This window comes from Saccostrea cucullata, unplaced genomic scaffold (assembly GCF_032062105.1).
Source record: "Saccostrea cucullata isolate Sc308-1 unplaced genomic scaffold, CSIRO_AGI_Scuc_v1 ctg1926, whole genome shotgun sequence".
Lineage (NCBI taxonomy): Eukaryota > Metazoa > Mollusca > Bivalvia > Ostreida > Ostreidae > Saccostrea > Saccostrea cuccullata.
In genome coordinates, this window is record NW_026937558.1 from 40,001 (window position 1) to 55,434 (window position 15,434).

At 34.4% G+C, this 15,434-nt stretch overlaps 2 protein-coding genes across 2 annotated transcripts in view; both read right to left on the reverse strand.

Moving 5' to 3' along the window:
* Positions 1–750, reverse strand: part of LOC134248393 (uncharacterized) — a 1,795-nt gene extending 1,045 nt beyond the window's left edge. Inside the window, exons 1-2 of the mRNA XM_062730800.1 lie at positions 603–750; positions 166–309 (exon numbers count right to left, since the gene is read on the reverse strand). Of these exons, the coding sequence (XP_062586784.1) occupies positions 166–309; positions 603–698 (240 nt within the window). The 5' untranslated portion in view covers positions 699–750. The remainder of the gene's footprint in view (positions 1–165; positions 310–602) is intronic.
* A 3,135-nt stretch (positions 751–3,885) lies between these two features.
* LOC134248391 (expansin-YoaJ-like) lies at positions 3,886–6,319 on the reverse strand. Its single transcript, XM_062730798.1, has 6 exons — positions 6,165–6,319; positions 5,559–5,702; positions 5,282–5,372; positions 4,719–4,863; positions 4,360–4,544; positions 3,886–4,017 (listed from the first exon to the last, which is right to left on the reverse strand). Exons 1-6 carry the CDS (start codon positions 6,255–6,257, stop codon positions 3,953–3,955), a joined length of 723 nt encoding a protein of 240 aa, XP_062586782.1. The 5' UTR covers positions 6,258–6,319; the 3' UTR covers positions 3,886–3,952.
* Positions 6,320–15,434: the final 9,115 nt, after the last annotated feature.

Sequence of the window (15,434 nt, forward strand, 5' to 3'; positions counted from 1 at the left end):
TTAAAAAATTGAAAATAAGTTTTGATTTTTACATATTTATCAAGCATGGTTTTTATTTTTTTAAAAAAAGCACGAAATGGACGAGCTAAGATCACAGAACAGTCAAATTCTTGTAAAAGCATGGTTTCTTAAAAAAAAAAAATACAGTTGCCCTGCAAAACATACCCTGTAGCAGACGCCACAGCCATAGCCTCTGTAAAACTGACCAGCATTGATGGCTATCGTCCTATCGATGTTCTGAGCAACGGGAGGCATGCTTGGAGGATCGTAGCTACACGTCCCTCCGTGGGTAGCTTCATAAAACATTCCCTGTCCAAAAATGAAAAAGAAAATGACAGAATTTCTGAATTAATGATTTATCTTTGTCCAACATATGTAACGTCTACATTCTAAAATCTATAGAATGCAAAGAATTACTTATTATTCGTCGTTTTCAAAGCAAAATGGGATCAATAGTTTTTGAAAATACAGAAAAGGTGCAAAATTTGAAGCAGTTTTTTACGTAATAGCCCCCTCCCCCCAACTGAAAGAAATTTCAAAAATGTATATCAAATGAACAGTTATCTAAAGATTGAGAAGGGTTTTCATTCTACTATACTTACATTTCCTTGATATTTGTATCGATAGAGATCTAGAACATCTTTGTTTGTTTGAGCCTGCACTATTCCAAACACAAGAAAAAATATGGCTACAGCCATCGTGAAAACAGAAATAATAAACAAGGCGTATTTTGCGTGAGATTTTCATCACTATTTAGCCTGTTTTATTGTTTTTATATAGATTAACAATTTGTTTCAAGCACGACTTGTCAGCAACAGTCGAAAGAAAGCAAAGATGTCAGTCCCCTGCAAACACGAAGATGGCGGACACAATAAAAATGTCATGGTCACAGTACAGGTGTCTTCTTTCTTTGTACATGGAGTTTATAAATAATCTCATTGGAAGAACGATCAATTATAGAGATATATTTGGATAAAAATAAAAGTATATTGAACCCATATTTATTTACGAAGAAATCTCAAGACATACTAAATGTAAACAATTCCCTGTAGAAGAATATAAGCGTATCTACAAATGTATTGCGATTTCGGTACGTTTCTAGGGCTCATTATTTTTATTCTACTTCAGAGGAACTTGGGTTTAATTCTACAAATGATAATCCAATTTTTCTCATAGTTACCTCTCTAAAGATGAAATTCTTTAAAATAGTTTTTAATATTCTCAATATATTCCGAAAAATCAACATGAATTTTCATTACCATTTCTATACTAGGCTCCTAACTACCAGTACATAAAACCCCTTATAACTAAAATTACATAGTAGGTAATTCTATCAAGCCTCTTTGATTATATCTCACTTAAGTATTTACAGCAAAGAGGGAGAAACTTTAGGAGAATACTTTATGACAATATATTTGAGAAGAGGTGAACATCAGGTGTGGATACCTAAAAATTCCAAGGAATCTTTAGGAATCGTAAGAAAATTTGAATTCACAGAATTTTACCAAAATTTTGCAACTTTTCAACACTTCACACAATCAATCCAGCTTTTCTATATCGTATACAGCTGCATTTTCAATAAACATGAAAAATATAAAACCACTCTTAAATTTGATAAATTATATATCATTTGCAAAATCAGTTTGTTAAAAACATTATGATCGTTTACACAAAAGTTCGAAGTTGATGCTTTGAATGAAGGATATGGAGATAACGAACAGTATTCAATCTCAAGGTCCATAAAACAAACAAAATAGGAGTAGAGCAAACACGGACCTCCGAAACATCAGAGGTGGGATCAGGTGCCATGGAGGAGTCAGCACTCCCTTCTGACCTTGATTGACATTACTGAGTCTCTGTACAATTTTGGATTTTTAAAGTTTTCCAAAATCTGTCTGAATTTCCATGGTAACATTGCGCCCGTTATGCTAGTAAGCCGATCTATTTTTGTATTCACATGAAGCAGAATTCATTTTTTATTCAACATTTAGATATATTGACGACGCGATTTCAAATGAACAAGATTTATTGTCATTTCTTCGTTGAATCAATACATATATCCTGTAGGAGTCGCTAAATAAGGAGTTGATCCTTATAATGATCAACGGGGAATAACGGCGTTCGAATCCCACTGGAAACCGGTCCTTCGAATCAGACTGTATTATTCGAGGTCCCGAGTCACATTAGTTGCTAATTCGATAAAAAAAACTTGCTCTATATGAGAATAATGTTGTTTAAAAACAAGACAAACTATTTACAAACAAGTTGATAAAACAAAGATATCAACAGTGTCGTTTAGAGCTTACAATTCCGAAGCTCTGTTGTCGATACAATTACCTTGTCAGCAAAAAATAATTAATACAATCTGTCCTTAAGTAGAATTCTGACTAAGCCATTATTTACACACTGAACTATCTACAGATTATTTCATTTCCCCCGATCAACACGAGGGGCTCACAGCGGGTTTGAGCGGTCGACAGAAGATGTTTACTCCTTTATCCGACCTCTGATATGCTAAGATGTGTTTGCTCTGCTCTTTTTGTATTGTTCTCTTGAGCACGCGTACTCTTCAATATCTTTATGTTTTATTTCATTACAAACTCCATTGTCGACGGATTTTTACGTTTGCCTGATCAAAAAACACACAGTGTTACCGGTTGACATGGGATGCTTACTCCTGTATGTCCTCTAACCGCATCTCAATTTTAGGTCTTTTTTGCTCTGATTCACAGTTCTATTGCTTCAATGGACTTTTGAAATTGAATACCCTTTTTTATTTTAATATCGCTATTACAAATTTATCCAATTATAAGGCATGTTTTGCAAAGAGATATCCAAGCGTATAATTGGTGAGGAAAATCTTTCTCCCTCTCTCTTTAACAATGAATATAACAATGTGCTATCGAGAAATATTCAAAACATGAATTCACTCGGTGTTATAATGGATACAAGCAAATTCAAAGAATTGTGGTCCCCCGCTTTCGGTGTCTTTTTGGGTGGGATGTCATTTGTTATGACATATTGTGTCAAATCTTGTCATGGGTAATGTACATGTCAGATATGAAAGCCCTATCTCTTCTCAATCAAATGTTATAAGGAAGTGAACCTGATGACCCCATATGGCAAAATAGCGAAGATTCAACTTTTCTTAAATACGAATTAAATATATATTGGTAGTTTCTTAAGAAAGGTCTCGCTACAAGTATTACTACCGTGAAGTATGAAAGCCCTTGCCCGAACCGTACAAAAGTTATGGCCAAGGTTAAAGTTTTTAATAAGTAGGTCAAACTCCAAGGTGAAGGTCAAAGGGTCAAAGTTGTTGTTATCCAATGAAAGGTCTCCTCACAAGGATTACATATGTGAAGTATGAAAGCCCTAGCCCATACCTTTCGAAAGTTATGGCCAAGGTTAAAGTTTTTTCATAAGTACGGAAATCTCCAAGGTCAAGGTCAAAAGGTCAAAGTTGTTGATATCCAATGAAAGTTCCTGCCACAAAGAATACATATATGAAATATAAAAGTCCTATTATCTACTGTTCAAAAGTTATGGCCAAAGTAAAAGTTTGGAAATTTTGTGTAAAAGTGGGTCAAACTCCAAGGTCAAATTTGGTGGTACCCAAAGAAAGGTCTTGTCACAAGGAATACGCATGTGAAATATGAAAGTCATAGTCCCTCCCAATCAAAAGTTATGAGCAAGGTTAAAGTTTTGGTAACAGACGGACAGACGAATGAGATTTAATGTCCCCTCGCTTTCGCGAGACGGGGGACAACAAAAAAGAAGTACAAAAATGAAGCTTCTATTCCAATTTATTATATCTATTTGATCCTCCGAGAATAGAGTATTTATTTACAAAGCACCACATACATAATTCAAAGCAAAGCACCACATACATAATTCAAATTTTGAACACTTTTCATGAAACAAGATGACCGGATTTACAGTGGATGTAAAATTAATGAGGTAAGGAGGAGTCCAGGCTGAATTGTACTCCATCACCATGTATAACGGCGTCGTTTGCTGAAAATATAAGACATTTTGTGACAGCAGCTATATATGAAAAATACTAGAAGGTAAAATAAGAAGATGCTTTCAAAATCGTATCTTTAATATGCTTGCACTTAATAATATAACATGGTTCAACTTGGTACCCTCTTTAAAAATATAAATAAATTAACATAAAAAGTAAAAGCATCTTTTTCCATCAAATTTCTGAACAAATATTACAAATCCAGAAGCTAATAAATGAATTGATATTATTTGAAATATGAATGATTTTTAAGAAGAACAACCCTGGTAAGCCTTATGTTTGTTAATAATAATATGGAAAAGTCAGAGGAGCACCGTTTTCTTGATATTTACCCAATCTGGGGATGTGGTCCACCACTGTTTCCCCATTGGCTGCGGTCAGGCGCACTCTAATTGGAGTGACCACTGGTTTATCAATATGGTCATTGCCAAATATCCAGAATCCATCTGTGGTGTGACGTAAAGCTGACCATGTATGAGATTTTGGTTGATACATCTCCACTTTGGTAGCCGGAATTCTGTCACAAGATCATATTTTTCCTTAAGAAAACTTTCATGAACTTATGTTTCTATATATATAATTTAAGTTAGGATTTGGTCTAATGAAAGAAATATGCAAGCATTGTTGTAAGTTTTGACTGATTATTATGTATTTAGTTAATTTTGATCAAGCTATCATTTTTCTATCTCACCTTGCATTTCGTATTTGTAATTTCAGATACCAGTTATTACTGCCTTGGAATTTGTATTCGATTTTGGTGTTTCCGACTGGACACTGAATGGCCTGAATTTGTATCTTCCATCTTCCGTCCCCATTCTCAGCCAAGTCCAAAGAGCCTAATAGCAAAGTAAAGTACTGGTGCATAATTTTATAAGGGTACTAGTAATTAATATTTTCAATTAATGAATTGACCATTTACAAGGATTGAGTAGGTTTTTTTAAAAAAATTCCTTATCTGATAGTAAAGAGACATTGATTAAAAACTACTCTGAATCAATGCCCATACTAACTCAAGGTTGTTATAAAATAATGTAATTAGCCGGTAGTACATTTATGAATATAAAATTTTCTGGTTTAGTAATAAATGTCATAAATGTGGAGGTACAAAATTTGTACCGGTACATGTAAAATGTAAATCATTAGCAAAAAATTCAGAGTGAGAATATTTCTGTCTCTACAGTAGCTTTCTCATTAATAAAGTGGTCAGTCAAAGATAAACTGGACACGTCTGTATCCTTTAAGATAAGAACTGACCGGCGTGACATTCCGGACAGAGGTCCTTGACGTAGGCGGTAAAAGTTCCAGTAATTGGGTCATTGCCAGCTCCCTGACCAGTTCCATGAACCTTAAAAAGATTTAATTTTACTTATTTTTTTAAATTAAAAAATAAATTTATCTATTTTAACGTAATAATAAATAGGTAATGGAATAAAACACGTTTATATATGCTTGGAACCATGAATTAAATTTTTCTCCGCTATAGAGAACTACCAGTTCGAAAAACTGATGTTGTGGTCTGTTTGGTACTCACTCTAAAACACATTCCACAAGACAGGGATCCGTAGAACTGGGGCGCATTGAGGGCCACCAACTTGTCTAGTTTACTGGCCACGGGGGGCATACTGGGTGGGGGGTAGCTACAGGTACCACCTGTTCCAGCCCCGTAGTAGGTGCCCTAAAATAATAAAGTGGCAAATTTGTTTAAGATACGAACAAAAATAAATGTGGATTTATTTTTCCGTACGTATAAAATATTTTTTTAAGAATCTGAAAAAAAAAAGCAAAACAAAAAATAAAGTTTTCGCAATTGTTTGATATATGACTTAAAATTTGCTGTTGCACTGTACAAATAGCAAATTATAGACACGTGGAGCAGTGTTTTTTATTTCCAAATAATTTTTAAAATGAGTTGACAAGAATTAACCCAATATGATAAAGCTTTTGTGTCTTCTATCAGAAAAGAATCCGTTTCATCCGCCTTTACAATTTGTTTACAACTTAGTTTTTTCCAAAAATAATTACATTTTACCATTTCAAATCAGTTAAAATGTTAGAATTAATATTTACAGAAAACTTTAAAAATACAGTGAAAACAACATTTTCAAATAAATAATATGATTTCATGGATGATACTTACATCTCCATTATATTTCTGGTGATACAAATTGAGAATCCCTTGGTGTGCTCCTTCTAGTAAACCAAAGACAGAAAACAGAATCAGTAAAGTCATGGTCTACCAATAACCTACAGGACTTTTATCGTTCTCTACAGCCCTTAGGCAGGAATTTTTCGTACCAGGTATAAAGAGGGGCTATTTATATTACCACATACTATTAAAGACACCCTACGTGCCGGTGTTGACCGGATCTGTGATTCAGAAATAAGATGTTAACTCGTTTATCAAAATGTATCCTGTTATTTTGACATATATATATATTTTTAAACTGAACTCCCATTTTTTATTTAATTAACGCCAACTTCTATCAAATCTGACATAATCTTTTCATATATATGGAGCACCAAATTAACAAAAATTCAAATAATTGATATCTTCGTATACTAGTATATAAACCACTTAACGAGTTGGATAAATAAAATCTCCAAATTGCAGAAGTTCTACTTATGCTTTAAATAATTTCAAAATAATGAACAGTGATTGATCTAAAAATCTAAAAACAATACAATTCTATAAAACAAGCCTAAAATACAAGGTCTTAAGATATTCCAGAGATGGGATCAGGTGTCCAGGAGGAGTGACCATCTCTTGTAGACGGTCACGCCCATCATGAATCCTATGTATATTGATCTGGTTGACGGAATATTCCGCATTCAGATTTAGTATAAAAACAAAGGCCTATGAATTTGAATATTTACATTTACAAATGTTTTCCCTTATGTAACACTATTTGAACAAGGCGTTTTTACATCTCCGTAAAACACGTTCTTAATGTGACCATAAATTGATTGTTTAATCATAAGCGATCTACGTAATTTGACAGTGACGTCACAAGCAATCGACGTTATCAACACATTCAATTTATACCGTTGAGTTTGAAAAAAAAACTTTATGGATTTCAAACTACGAGGTTGTTGAATTTCCTGACCTTTGCATTAACTTTTCTGTTAGTAGTCTGTTTCAATTAAAAAAAAGTTCGTTGTATAAATCGTAGAAAAGTTGTATGTTTCGATGTACCGGTAATTAACTTTTGGAAAATTTGGTTAATTTTTAATTAGAATAAAGGTCCTTTAGAGTTTTAGAATCTCCACTTCTAGAATATGCTTAGTGAACAATTCTGCAGTTTCTCCTTTATATATCAGTTAATAGTTAGGCGTAAATGCAACTTTCTTACCTGTCTTTAATTATGTTCCCCAAACGAAGTTGGGGAACATATTGTTTTTACTCTGTTTCTTATTATGTTCCCCAAACGAAGTTGGGGAACATATTGTTATGTTCCCCAAACGAAGTTGGGGAACATATTGTTTTTACTCTGTTTCTTATTATGTTCCCCAAACGAAGTTGGGGAACATATTGTTTTTACTCTGTTTCTTATTATTATTATTATTATTATTATTTTTCTTCTTCTTCCTGGGTACTTTTTTGTCCGGGAATGATCTTGTAAACTGTTCGTCTGATGTAGGTAAAACCTTTTTAGAGTAAGTAGACATGTTATGTAGATTTGCGGAATCAAGGTCATTTTGCGCGCACGTGCTTGCAAGAGCGTGCACGTGCAACACGTGAAATGACCAATATAATGAATATAGCCTTAACTTTTTAAATTTTTGATGAAATGCTTTGAAACTCATAATATAAGGATATATTAGTAGCATAGACAAGATGACATGGTCAAAATAGCAAGATCTCATGCGCATGCACGTGCGCTTCATTCTGATTGGCTAAAACTAAAGTCTCAATATCTTTCTTGTTTTTCGATAAAATCCTCTGAAATTTTGAACATAGTCATACATTAGGGAGATCTACAGCCTGATATAAAAGAATTATCATGAAAGCATGTGCATGCACGTGTGTTTGCAAGAGCGCGCACGTGCAACGCCGGAAATGTCCAATATAATGGATATAAACGTAACTATTTAAATTTTTGATGAAATGTTTTGAAACTTATAATATTATGATATATTAGAAGCATAGACTAGAGGACATGGTCAAAATAGCAAGATCTCACGCGCATGCACGTGCGCTTCGCTCTGATTGGCTGAAACTAAAGTCTCAATATCTTTCTTATTTTTCGACAAAATCCTTTGAAATTTTGAACATGGCTAGACATTATAAAGATCTACTGCATGGTATATAAGAATTATCATGAAAAGCATACGCATGCACGTGTGCTGCAATCTGATTGGCTGAAAATTTAAATGTCTATAACTTTCTTAGTTTTCAACGAAACGGGATAAAATTTATAATATGACTAGGTATAATGGATTCCTACATAATGTTACTATAAAATTGAATGCACGAACATGCATTCATGCACGTGCACGCACGAAATACGCAAAATGGCCAATATTTAAAAAAAACATTAAAATGTATATTGTAAAAATTTTTTTTCATTTATTCTCACGATATATAGTTATGTTAATTGTATGGACAACATGCCATGATCATCTTGCATGTACATGCACGTGCCTGCGCATACAATGTGTTAATTGACATATATTTTATATCATTGTAGCTTTTATAATTCTTTGATGAAATCCTTCGATACTGATCATATTTTTTAAAATATCTTACAGGAATTAGGCACAGAAAGGGATTTGGGGAGCGTTTGGGGAACATCCGTAACGGTCCCCGTTACAATTAGCACTAGTTATTATTCTTATTATGTTCCCCAAACGAAGTTGGGGAACATATTGTTTTTACTCTGTTTCTTATTATTATTATTATTATTATTATTATTATTATTCCTGGGAAAATTTTGTCCTTGAGTGATCTTGTAAACTACACATCCGACTAAGGTAAAATGTTTCTAGGGTCAGTAGACATGTTATGTAGATTTGCCAAACAAAGGTCATTTTGCGCGCACGTGCTTGCAAGAGCGCGCACGTGCAACACGTTAAATGGCCAATATAATGTATATTGCCTTAACTTTTCTATTTTTTGATGAAATGTTTTGAAACTCATAATGTAAGGATATATTAGTAGAATAGACAAGATGACATGGTCAAAATAGCAAGATCTCACGCGCATGCACGTGCGCTTTGCTCTGATTGGCTGAAACTAAAGTTTCAATATCTTTCTTGTTTTTTGACGAAATCATTTGAAATTTTGAACATAACCATGCATTACGATATCTTACAACATGATATATAGCAATTATCATGAAAACACGTGTGTGCACGTGCGCTGCAATCTGATTGGCTGAAACTTTAAATAGCTATAACTCCCTTGGTTTTCAACCAAACAGGATGCGATTTGGAACATAGATATATATAATGGACTTCTACAAGAAGGTATGGTCACAATGCACATGCATGCACGTGCGTGTATGTGCCCTGCAATCTGATTGGCTGAAACTTTAAACAGCTATAACTCCTTTGGTTTTCAACCAAACAGGATGGGATTTGGAGCATAGATATATATAATGGACTTCTACAAGAAGGTATGGTCACCATGCACATGCATACATGTGCGTGTACGTGCGCTGCAATCTGATTGGCTGAAACTTTAAATGCTATAACTCCCTTGGTTTTCAACCAAACGGGGTGAGATTTAGAACATAGATAGATGTAATGGACTTCTACAAGAAGGTATGGTCATCATGCTCATGTTTGCACGTGCGTGCACGTGAAATCGGTAAAATAAAAAATACACTTGAATGAGCGTTTTCTTTTAAAACTTTTGGATTAAATACTTTAATATTTAGCGTATTAAAATATATAGATTGTGTAGACAATATGATATGGTCATTACGCACATGCATTCACATGCGCAAGTGTGCAACGATAAAATTTGAATGAACATGGTACACTTTTGGGTAAACGTTGTTAAAATCTCAAATGCATAGAGTTTGTCTTATTTAATTACGCTTACAGCGAATATGACTATAAAAGGGAGTTGGGGAGCGTTTGGGGAACATCTGTAACGGTCCCCGTTACAATTAGCACTAGTTATTATTATTATTATTAGGGTCTTCCGTCTCCAACGGAAGACCCTTCTATTATTCTATTGTTTCTTTTTCACTATTATTATTATTATTTTTTTTCGTCCAAATTTTGTGCAGACGATTTCTCAGAGATGCGTGGACGGATTTCTTTGAAATTTTCAGAGATGATGTATCTTGATCTAAACTTGATCCATTTTTTTTAATTTTTGAAAAATCACTTCCGGTCCTAAGTTATCGATCTTTAATCGAATTTTTAGTGACCATTTTGTCGACACAAAAACTCAAAAACGACAAAAGCTAGAATGTTGTCATTTTCAGGACTAATAGACTACATGTTGTAGTTTTGCACCTATACTTTCATATATTCGTCAGTGCTTCCGGTCGATACCGGAAGCGAATTTAAAAAACCGCAATTTTTCAACTTTTTTGTTTTCCAATATTTTTCTTTGATATTAGATATCTTAAAGGTGACTCTTTTGCGAATGCAAAATATGTAATTTGTTTTAGAATCGAAAAAGGCAATCTCGAGATTTTCGTATTTAAAAATTTGAAGCGATGTTTCCTATGGCCGCATGGTTAGTGCATCGGATTGTCACGCGGGCGACCCGGGTTCGCTCCCCCGGATGTCCAATTTTTTTTTTATCACTTTTTCTGCTAGATTTTTCGTTTTTTACTTCAGAATCGGACGGAAGACCCCTCGTTGCTCGCAACGAGATCGTATCTAGTTATTATTCTTTTTTTTCTTCTTTGTTCTCCGGTACTTTTTTTGTCCGCGAGTGTTCTCAGAAACTGTTCACTCAACTGAGCTAAAACCTTTTTAGGGTTAATAGGTGTGTAGTGTAGGTGTGCAACACGAAGGTTATTTTGCGCGCATACGCATGCACGTGCGGGCGCGTGAAATGAGTGAAATGACGGATATACTTTATATAGCCATAACTTTAACATTTTTTGATCAAATATTTTAAAACTCATTTAATAAGGATATATTAATAGTGTAGATAATGTGACTCTGTCAAATTAGCACGAACTCACGCGCATGCACGTGCGCTTCGCTCTGATTGGCTGCAACAAAAATCTCAATATCTTTTCTGTTTTTTGACGAAATGCTATGAAATTTAAAATATAGGCATACTTTAGGATGTACTACAATATGATATATAACAATTGTCATGTAAACACGCGCATGCACGTGCGCTGCAATCCGATTGGCTTAAACTTTAAATGGCTATAACTCCCTTGTTTTTCAACGAAACAGTATGGGATTTAGAACATAGACAAACATTATGGACTGCGACAAGGAGGTATGGTCATAATGCACATGCATGCACGTGCATGCACGTGTGCTTTGCTGTGATTCGCTGAAACATAAATCGCAATATCTTTTTTTAATTTTTGACGAAATGCTTTAAAATTTTAAACATAATCATGCATTAGGATGTCCTACAATATGATATATAACAGTTGTCATGAAAACATGCGCATACACGTGCGCTGCAATCTGATTGGCTTAAACTTAAAATGGCTATAACTTCCTCGTTTTTCAACCAAACAGGATGGGATTTAGAACATAGACAAACATAACAGACTCCTACAAGAAGATACAGTCGACATGCACATGCATGCACGTGCGTGCACGTGAAATGAGCAAAATTACAAATACACTAGATTAAAACGTATTTTTTAATACTTTTGGATAAAATGCTGTAATTTCTAGTATACAAATAGTGTAGACAAGATGATATGGTCATTACGCACATGCATTCAAATGCGCATGCGTGCAATGCATAAGTTTGAATATTCTGAATATACTTCTGGGAAAACATTGTTATAGTCTAAAAGGCATAGAGTTCGTCCTATTAAAATGAAGCTTACAGGGAATAAGGCACCAAAAGGGAGTTGGGGAGTGTTTGGGGAACATCTGTAACGGTTCCCGTTACAATTAGCCCTAGTTTTTACTCTGTTTCTTATTATGTTCCCCAAACGAAGTTGGGGAACATATTGTTTTTACTCTGTTTCTTATTATTATTATTATTATTATTATTATTATTCTTTTTTCTTCTTATTTCTTCTCCGGTACTTTTTTGTCCGGAAGTGTTCTCAGAAACTGTTCACCAAACTAAGTTAAAACCTTTTTAGGGTTAGTAGGCATGTTGTGTAGATGTGCCGAACGAAGGTCATTTTGCGCGCATTCGCATGCACGTGCGGGCGCGTGCATTGAGTAAAATGACTGATATATTTCATATGAATGTAACTTTTTTATATTTTGATACAATGTTTTGAAACTCATTATATAATAAAGATATAGAAGTTGTGTAGATAAGATGACATGGTCAAATTTGCATGAACTCACGCGCATGCACGTGCGCTTTGCTCTGATTGGCTGAAACTGAAATCTTAATATCTTTTTTGTTTTATGATGAAATGCTTTGAAATTTATAACATAGACATGCATTAGGATGCACTACAATATGATGCATAAATTTTTTCATGAAATCACGCGCATGCACGTGCGCTGCAATCTGATTGGCTGAAACTTTAAATGAGTATAACTCCCTTGGTTTTCAACCAAACAGCATGGGATTTACAACATAGATAGACATAAAGGACTCCTACAGGATGGTATGGTCACCATTCACATGCATGCATGTGCGTGCATGTGCGCTTTGCTCTGATTGGCTGAAACAAAAATCTCAATATCTTTTCTGTTTTTTTTACAAAATGCTTTGAAATTTAAAACATAAGCATGCTTTAAGATGTCCTACAATATGATATATAATAATTGTCATGAAAATACGCGCATGCACGTGCGCTGCAATCTGATTGGCTTAAACTTTAAATGGCTATAACTCCCTTGTTTTTCAACCAAACAGGATGGGATTAAGAGCATAGACAGACATAATGGAATCCTACAAGAAGGTATGGTCATTATGCACGTGCGTGCACGTGCAAATGAGTAAAATAGTGTAGACAAGATGATATCGTCATTACGCTCATGCAATCACATGCGCACGCCTGCATTGCTTAAATTTGAAATACTTGGTATACTTTGAGAAAAGCGTTGTTTACGCCTTAAATGCATATATTTTGCCTTCTTTAATGAAACTTACAGGGAATATGGCACGAGAAGGGAGTTGGGGAGCGTTTGGGGAACATCTGTAACGGTTCCCGTTACAATTAGCACTAGTTATTATTATTCTTATTATTTTTCTTCTTCCTGGGAAAATTTTGTCCACGAGTGATCTTGTAAACTACACATCCGACTAAGGTAAAATGCTTTTAGGGTCAGTAGACATGTTATGTAGATTTGCCGAACGAAGGTCATTTTGCGCGCACGTGCTTGCAAGAGCGCGCACGTGCAACACGAAAAATGACCGATATCATGGATATTGCTGTTACTTTTCTTTTTCTTGATGAATTTTTTTGAAACTCATAATGTAAGGATACATTAGTAGTATAGACAAGATGGCACGGTCAAAATAGCAAGATCTCACGCGCATGCACATGCGCTTCGCTCTGATTGGCTGAAACTAAAGTCTCGATATCTTTCTTGTTTCTTGTCATTATCTTTTGAAATTTTGAACATAGTCCTACATTATGAAGATCTACAGCATGATATATAAAATTTTTCATGAAAGCATGCGCATGCGCGCGTGCTGCAATGTGATTGGCTGAATTTTTAAATGGCTATATCTCCTTTGTTTTTTGACGAAATGCTTTGAAATTTAAAACATAGTCATGCATTAGGATATCCTAAAATATGATATAGAAAAAGTCATGAAATCACGCGCATGCACGTGTGCTACAATCTGATTGGCTGAAATTTTATATGGCTATATCTCCTTTGTTTTTTGACGAAATGTTTCGAATTTTAAAATATAGTCATTCATTTAGATATCCTTCAATACCATAAAGATAAAAATTTATGAAATCATGCGCATGCATGTGTGCTGTAATCTGATTGGCTGAAACTTCAAATGGTTATAACTCCCTTGTTTTTCAACCAAACAGGTTTGGATTTAGAACATAGATAAATATAAGAGACTCCTACAAGAAGGTGTAGTGATTATGCACGTGCTTGCGCGTGCGTGCACGTGAAATGAGTAAAATTAAAAATACACTCGAATGAGTGTATTTTTTAATACTTTTGGATTAAATGCTTTGATATTAAGTATATTAAAATTTGAGATAGTGTAGACATGATAATATGGTCGTTACGCACATGAACACGCGTGCAATGCCTATTTTTAAATATATTTTGTATTTTTCAGGGAAGACCTTGATTAAGTATAAATTCCATAAAGTATTTCTTATCTTATAGAGATTACAGGGAATATGGCACCAAAAGGGAGGTGGCTAGCGTTTGGGGAACATCTGTAACGGTCCCCGTTACAATTAGCACTAGTTTTTACTCTGTTTCTTATTATTATGTTCCCCAAACGAAGTTGGGGAACATATTGTTTTTACTCTGTTTCTTATTATTATGTTCCCCAAACGAAGTTGGGGAACATATTGTTTTTACTCTGTTTCTTATTATTATTATTTTTCTTCTTCCTGGGCACTTTTTTGTCCGCGAATGATCTCGTAAACTACACATCCGACTAAGGTGAAATGTTTTTAGGGTCAGTAGACATGTTATGTAGATTTGCCGAACGAAGGTCATTTTGCGCGCACGTGCTTGCAAGAGCGCGCACGTGCAACACGTGAAATGACCAAGATAATGAATATAGCCGTTACTTTTTCAATTTTTGATGAAATACTTTGAAACTAATAATATAAGGATATATTAGTAGCATAGATAAGATGACATGGTCAAAATAGCAAGATCTCACGCGCATGCACGTGCGCTTTGCTCTGATTGGCTGAAACTAAAGTCTCTATATCTTTCTTGTTTTTTGATAAAATCCTTTGAAATTTTAAACATAGTCATACATTAGGGAGATCTACTGCCTGATATATAAGAATTATCATTAAAGAATTTGCATGCACGTGTGCTTGCAAGAACGCGCACGTGCAACATGAGAAATGTCCAATATAATTGATATAGAGGTAACTATTTAATTTCTTTATGAAATGCTTTGAAACTCATAATATAAGGATATATTAGAAGCTTAAACAAGAGGACATGGTGAAAATGGCAAGATCTGACGCGCATGCACGTGCGCTTCGCTCTGATTGGCTGAAACTAAAGTCTCAATATCTTTCTTGTTTTTCGACAAAATCCTTTGAAATTTTGAACATGGTTATAAATTTTAAAGATCTACAGCATGATATATAAGAATTATTATAAA

Bases quoted from the DNA above. Each gene is read 5' to 3' on its own strand.
- LOC134248391 (XM_062730798.1), bottom strand. From the start codon at position 6,257: ATGACTTTACTGATTCTGTTTTCTGTCTTTGGTTTACTAGAAGGAGCA. The intron at 5,703-6,164 runs GTAAGTATCATC...TTATTATTTTAG, and splicing joins ACCAGAAATATAATGGAGAT to GGCACCTACTACGGGGCTGG. The intron at 4,545-4,718 runs GTGAGATAGAAA...ATCTTGTGACAG, and splicing joins TTACAAATACGAAATGCAAG to AATTCCGGCTACCAAAGTGG.